The sequence below is a fragment of the Coregonus lavaretus genome (assembly GCF_964263955.1).
Source record: "Coregonus lavaretus genome assembly, chromosome: 30".
Lineage (NCBI taxonomy): Eukaryota > Metazoa > Chordata > Actinopteri > Salmoniformes > Salmonidae > Coregonus > Coregonus lavaretus.
In genome coordinates, this window is record NC_140017.1 from 11481529 (window position 1) to 11488402 (window position 6874).

A 6874-nucleotide genomic window follows, 5' to 3' on the forward strand; every position below is an offset into this window, starting at 1 on the left:
GGTACACTAACACCTTGTCTTATCACTGAGGATATCAATCAAATGAAATGCCTCCGTAGATAGTTTATCTTATTTTGTATCAGTGTCAAGCCAGTGATTTGGTTTGTGGGAAATGTCAAATGAAATTATAGTTCTGAATAAACTTGGGTTTATGATGCCAATGAATTAGCAATGGAAGACCTTGTTTCTGCCGTTTGTGTTTTATCTGTAGGTTGGCAGGATGCATTGGAGAGACCTGTTTGTGGTAAGATGAGTTGAAAGCAATGCAGCCGATTCTAAGCGGTGCTCACTAAAGCAAGGGGTGGGCTGTCATGCTAAGATTACACAAGCATAAGAATAGAGAAATTACTGTTTTGGCTACAGCATGGCCATTATTAAATCTGATTAAGAGGCCTACGCCAATAACAACAACAAACATCACTGGAATGGAATAGTCTAGGGATGTGATATTTTACTGGTCATTCTTTCCCAGAATATATTTGTGACAAGCTCCTTTAGAAATAACATTTTGTACAGACTCCAGGTAAACCTAGTGTATGTCACTTGCTTACGCCTCCTCCTGAAACTGCCACAATTCGGTGATTCAGAATCCATATAGCTTAATCTAATTTAAACACTCTTTCGTATTTCCATATTGACTTAACAAAGTAGGTCACCAGGCTCGCTTTAAATCCATTAATATCAATGAAAACATAACCTGCCTCTCGGAGATAAGAAGCCCATTGTATTTGGACTATTGACGTTAATCATTTCCATGTCATTGAGCAACAACATTAAACCATGGAGGCAGAGTGAGAGGCTGCAGATGGCCCCAATCTGATCTGGGAAACATTTTACAGGCAGAGCTGTGATCACATCTGATTAGGAATCTCACTGGCTCGTTAGCAGGTAAGCGGTGGTGATGAGGGTGATAGCTGCCTTGCCCTGCTTACTTTAAATAGGCACATCATGCAGGTCATTTTACATTTTACACTATTTAGCAGACGCTCTTATCCAGAGCGACTTACAGTTAGTGGCATTATTCTTTTTTTTTCATACTGGCCCCCCGTGGGAATCGAACCCACAACCCTGGCGTTGCAAACGCCATGCTCTACCAACTGAGCTACCTCCCTGCCGGCCATTCCCTCCCCTACCCTGGACGACTTGTGCGCCGCCCCATTGGTCTCCCGGTTGCAGCCGGCTACAGCAGAGACTGGATTCGAACCAGGATCTCTAGTGGCACAGCTAGCACTGCGATGCAGTGCCTTAGACCACTGCGCCACTCGGGAGGTAGCGTCTTGCAATGCCAATGTAGTGCGGACCTGGATCGCACTGTACGGTTTCCATTAGAAGGAATTACAGTTGAAGTCGGAAGTTTACATACACCTTAGCCAAATACATTTAAACTCAGTTTTTCAAAATTCCTGACATTTAATCCTAGTAAAAATTCCCTGTCTTAGGTCAGTTAGGATCACCACTTTATTTTAAGAATGTGAAATGTCAGAATAATAGTAGAGTAGAGCTTTTATTTCTTTCATCACATTCCCAGTGGGTCAGAAGTTTACATACACTCAATTAGTATTTGGTAGCATTGCCTTTAAATTGTTTAACTTGGGTCAAACGTTTCGTGTAGCCTTCCACAAGCTTCCCACAATAAGTTGGGTGAATTTTGGCCCATTCCTCCTGACAGAGCTGGTGTAACTGAGTCAGGTTTGTAGGCCTCCTTGCTCGCACACACTTTTTCAGTTCTGCCCACAAATGTTCTATAGGATTGATGTCAGGGCTTTGTGATGGCCACTCCAATACCTTGACTTTGTTGTCCTTAAGCCATTTTGCCACAACTTTGGAAGTATGCTTGGGGTTATTGTCCATTTGGAAGACCCATTTGCGACCAAGCTTTAACTTCCTGACCTGATGTTTTGAGATGTTGCTTCAATATATCCACATAATTGTCCTTCCTCATGATGCCATCTATTTTGTGAAGTGCACCAGACCCTCCTGCAGCAAAGTACCCCCACAGCATGATGCTGCCACCCCCGTGCTTCACGGTTGGGATGGTGTTCTCCGGCTTGCAAGAAACCCCCTTTTTCCTCCAAACATAACGATGGTCATTATGGCCAAACAGTTCTATTTTTGTTTCATCATACCAGAGGACATTTCTCCAAAAAGTACGATCTTTGTCCCCATGTGCAGTTGCAAACTGTAGTCTGGCTTTTTTATGGCGGTTTTGGAGCAGTGGCTTCTTCCTTGTTGAGCGGCCTTATATTGATATAGGACTTGTTTTACTGTGGATATAGATACTTTTGTACCTGTTTCCTCCAGCATCTTCACAAGGTCCTTTGCTGTTGTTCTAGGATTGATTTGCACTTTTCGCACCAAAGTACGTTCATCTCTAGGAGACAGAACACATCTCCTTCCTGAGCGGTATGACGGCTGCGTAGTCCCATGGTGTTTTTACTTGCGTACTATTGTTTGTACAGATGAACATGGTACCTTCAGGCGTTTGGAAATTGCTCCCAAGGATGAACCAGACTTGTGGAGGTCTACACATTTTTTTCGGAGGTCTTGGCTGATTTCTTTTGATTTTCCCATGATGTCAAGCAAAGAGGCACTGAGTTGGTAGGCCTTGAAATACATCCACAGGTACACCTACAATTGACTCAAATGATGTCATTTAGCCTATCAGAAGCTTCTAAAGCCTTGACATCATTTTCTGGAATTTTCCAAGCTGTTTAAAGGCACAGTCAACTTAGTGTTTGTAAACTTCTGACCCACTGAAATTGTGATACAGTGAATTATAAGTGAAATAATCTGTCTGTAAACAATTGTTGAAAAAATTACTTGTGTCATGCACAAAGTAGATGTCCTAACCGACTTGCCAAAACTATAGTTTGTTAACAAGAAATTTGTGGAGTGGTTGAAAAACGAGTTTTAATGACTCCAACCTAAGTTTATGTAAACTTCCGACTTCAACTGTATGTCTCCCTGACATCTCAAGAATACATACCCACCCTCTGCATGGAACAATGTGACAGTCCCATCGACACACCATAAATATTGCGGTCCATCAGCCAAACGGCGGGGAACACACTTTTTCTTGCCAGTGGAGACACCCATCATCCTCATAATCACATCAAGGAATGGTGTGATAGGCGGTGTGAAAGTCATTTTATGTGTGACTTTCAGATATGACAGACAAGACACAAGAAATATTGATGGGGACATTAATCATAAGGGTTTGTTATTCTATCAATTCAAATAGGCACCAACTAAATATACAGTAGCTTCAAGAGTATGAGAATGAACATTGAAGAAGGACACCGACACAACACTGTTATCAGGCCCATGGTCAACACTCTAATGGTTTTACGGCAACACATCAACCATACAGAGGCCCCCCCTGTCTTCGGTTTCCTGACATGATATTTGTTCAATGTACTGTTACAGCAGACACAACACAATTGAAACGATGATATCCATAATTTATTTCCCATTGAAATTGATGAACAAAAACACGTAGCATTGTGCTTCACTCTCGGGCTGACAGAACACATTTAGGATCTTTGGAGCTGTTACAAGGCATCGAGCTCATTGAAAGATAAATGTAAACAGGTCAAATCCAATGTTAGATAACCTTGTCCCACCCAGAACACATACCTGCTATAGATGGCGAGGTGGAGAAAGAAACAGTTTGGTGGCAAACATCCTTAGTTTCACTTTGCATCACATCTATACCACTGAACTTACTGTTGTCTTTCTTACTGTCGTCACAATGTACTCATGGTCCATCTTGAATTGATTATTTTCGTCTATATCAAACACATTTCAATCACAGTTTACCATATGAGGTACATAATGAGGTGTCACCCCCAAAACTGATAAAACAGCTAAAACATTTCACATGAGCATTATCAAATCTCTCCTATTTTCTATTCTACATAAAATGTATCATCCCCCACTTCCCCATAGTCTTGTGTTTTCTCATGTCCACCCAATGGTGGATCAGGATGGCTGTTTATTTCTTAACACTGAGTATGGTCATCTGAAGGCACTCCTCTTTGAGGGCCACCAGCTCTGTCTTGTAGGTGCTGGCCTTGACTTCACTGTACAGGCCCATCTGCTTTTTGGTGGACAGTGGTGTCTCCAAGGTGACAGATCCAGCTGTCATTGCGTCAGCTGGCGAGGGCGAGTTCCGCTTGAAGACCCCCAGCAGGTTGGTGAGTGCGTGACCAATGTCATGGCGTGCGCCCTCGTTAACAAAACAGTAGAGGATGGGGTCAGCCACACAGTTCAGGCTGGTGAGGGCCAGCGCCACGTGGTAGGCTACAAACAGGTCCTCCTCTGCGCCACAGTCGCAGGGCTTCTGGAGGAAGAGGATGCTGCGAGACAGCAGGAGCACGTGGTATGGCCCGAAGCATACCAATACGATCAGGATTAGGCTCAGCGCCAGGCGCTTGATCTTGGCCTTCTCGTGGCACTCAGTGGACACATTGCCACGCACCGCCCGCAGAATGCCCCGGTACGCACCCAGCATGAGCAGCCAGGGCATTAGGAAACCCAGAAATGTCCGGTAAAGGTTCATGCCCGCCACCCAGTCCTGCATGGGGTACTTCTCGAAGCAGAAGGTGTGGTTGAAACGGTCCTGGAAGAGCTCGTCGTGGAAGAGGGGCGCAGAGTTGGCCACTATCTCGATGGTCCACACCACCGAACTGACCAGCACGGCGGTTTTGACCCGCCGGACCTTGGCGAACTTGAGCGGGTAGGCCACGGCCAGATATCGGTCGATGGAGATGCAGCAGAGGAAGGCGATGCTGACGTAGATGTTGGTGTAGAAGATGAAGCCGAAAAGCTTGCAGGAATTCTGGCCGTGAATCCAGTCGTCGTGCTGGAGGAAGTAGTCGATCCATAGGGGCAGGGTGCCGATGTAGAGGAGGTCAGCCACGGAGAGGTTGATCAAGTAGATGCCCAGCTCGTTTTTCTGCTTCACCTGCAAGTAAGCTGCCCACAGAGCCATGCAGTTGGTGGGCAGGCCCAGGACGATGACAATGATGTACAACGTAGGCTGGAAGTACTGGTCGATCTTTGAGTCGACATTGCAGAAGGATATGTTGCACATTGTCCTCGTATTCTGTAGGTGCATTGTTATTTTGGCACTAAGTATTTACAGGGTTAGGACAATCCAACATGTTGTTGTTAATGAGAATGAAAGAGGGAAAACGGCATTCTGTACAGTGACGTTTCCTTCTTGTTGTTGAGTAAATCCTTATATCCAGGCCTGAAAGCACACGTTTTCTCCAGGCGGGCTTCACATGTCAAACAGCCGTCTCCCATTTCACTGCTTTTTCAGATGAGGAAGAAGACAAGAAGAGAAAAAAAGGAGAAGTGGTGAAATAAAACCCCTCTTATTGACAAAGAGCCAGGCCTCCACTCCGGCATAAGGACCTCATAAATCTTGGAGAGATTATTGACTCTGTACTGGTACCCCCTGTATATAGCCTAGCTACTGTTATTTTACTGCTTTAATTATTTGTTATTTTGTTATTTTTGTTATTTTTTTATTTGTACTTATCTATTTTTTACTTAACACTTATTTTTCTTAAAACTGCATTGTTGGTTAAGCGCTTGTAAATAAGCATTTCACTGTAAGGTCTACACCTGTTTTTGATTTATTTGATTTGTCCGGGGTCTGTCGCTATATGTGGAGAGGGAGGTGGGGAGGTTGATGGGGTGGAGGGGGAGGACGGGGCCACTCTGTGCTGGTGAGAGGTCTTCAAAGGCCAAACAACAAACACACTTCCTCCAAGACTGTCACTGACGATCCATGCCATGCACACAGCAGCAGCAGGCGATCTGTTAACTCAGGCCTCCTCGGCTCTGCCCATCTGAAACAGAAGAAAGGAGAGTGTGTGAGATAGTGTGTACTGCCAATTTCAATCCGTTTCAGTTTTTGCAACCCAATCGGTTTTTCACATACAGTTCATGTTTATGCACTTGGATTGAATTGTCAGATCCATACAATTCTCAAGTTACTCTATATTAGCTTTCTGTTTCCTATTATTTATGGCATGTAGTCTAACCTTGCACTTCCAATACTCCTCACCTCTGCTTGTTTTCACGTTGGAAAAAAAAATATGAAAAGAATGTATGCACTCACTAACTGTAAGTTGCTCTGATAAGAGCGTCTGCTAAATGACTAAAAAATGAAAAAATGAAGCGATTTTTATATATTCTTAGATCATTCCGGTCTGACCAATGGTCTTTCTCACACTCATATGCTTTTACTCATAGTGTATGCTTTACACAACAGTATAATGACATACTTGATACAAAAGTGTTTACTTTTCTATTGAAAACACAGCAATCACCATAACCACATTCCAAGGTCCTCCTTCTTGAACAGAAATACGGACGGATTGGTCCAATTAGTCACAATTCTGATGGAAATGGCATCACTAGTAGTATAATATTCTGCGGTGTTGAACAGCAGTTACAGTATGGCCCTGAAAGATACCATGCTAGTCTTTGTAGTGAAAGGAAGGATGGGCCACTCCTGTGGTGACCTTGTCAAATACAGTTCAATGGGAACACTCCTATTGATATACAGCAGAATAACTGGGTCACAAAACAAGTAGTCAGCAAGCCATAATCAAAAGTGGTTCGTGCTACGGCTCCTGTAAGTACACACAATAGGAGAGATACAATTAGGGACCAATAATGTCAATCAATCTGTGTGTGTGTGTTTGTGTGTGTGGTCTACGGGTACATTTATCCCTGTGAATATCCCCAAATGACTAGGGTATGGAAAAGTAAGAGAAAGGTCATGTTAATAATTCAACATAATTCTACGTACCCGGGTAAAACATGGTGTAATTCCACTATGTGTTGCATCCAGGTG

General features: G+C 43.7%; 1 protein-coding gene across 1 annotated transcript; it reads right to left on the bottom strand.

The window, feature by feature from the left end:
* Positions 1-3922: 3922 nt before the first annotated feature.
* LOC311105967 (G-protein coupled receptor 4-like) lies at positions 3923-5161 on the bottom strand. Its single transcript, XM_084148211.1, has one exon. It carries the CDS (start codon positions 5117-5119, stop codon positions 3995-3997), a length of 1125 nt encoding a protein of 374 aa, XP_084004337.1. The 5' UTR covers positions 5120-5161; the 3' UTR covers positions 3923-3994.
* Positions 5162-6874: the final 1713 nt, after the last annotated feature.

Excerpts from the sequence above, each read along its gene's own strand:
- LOC311105967 (XM_084148211.1), bottom strand. The coding sequence starts at position 5,119 with ATGCACCTACAGAATACGAGGACAATGTGCAACATATCCTTCTGCAAT.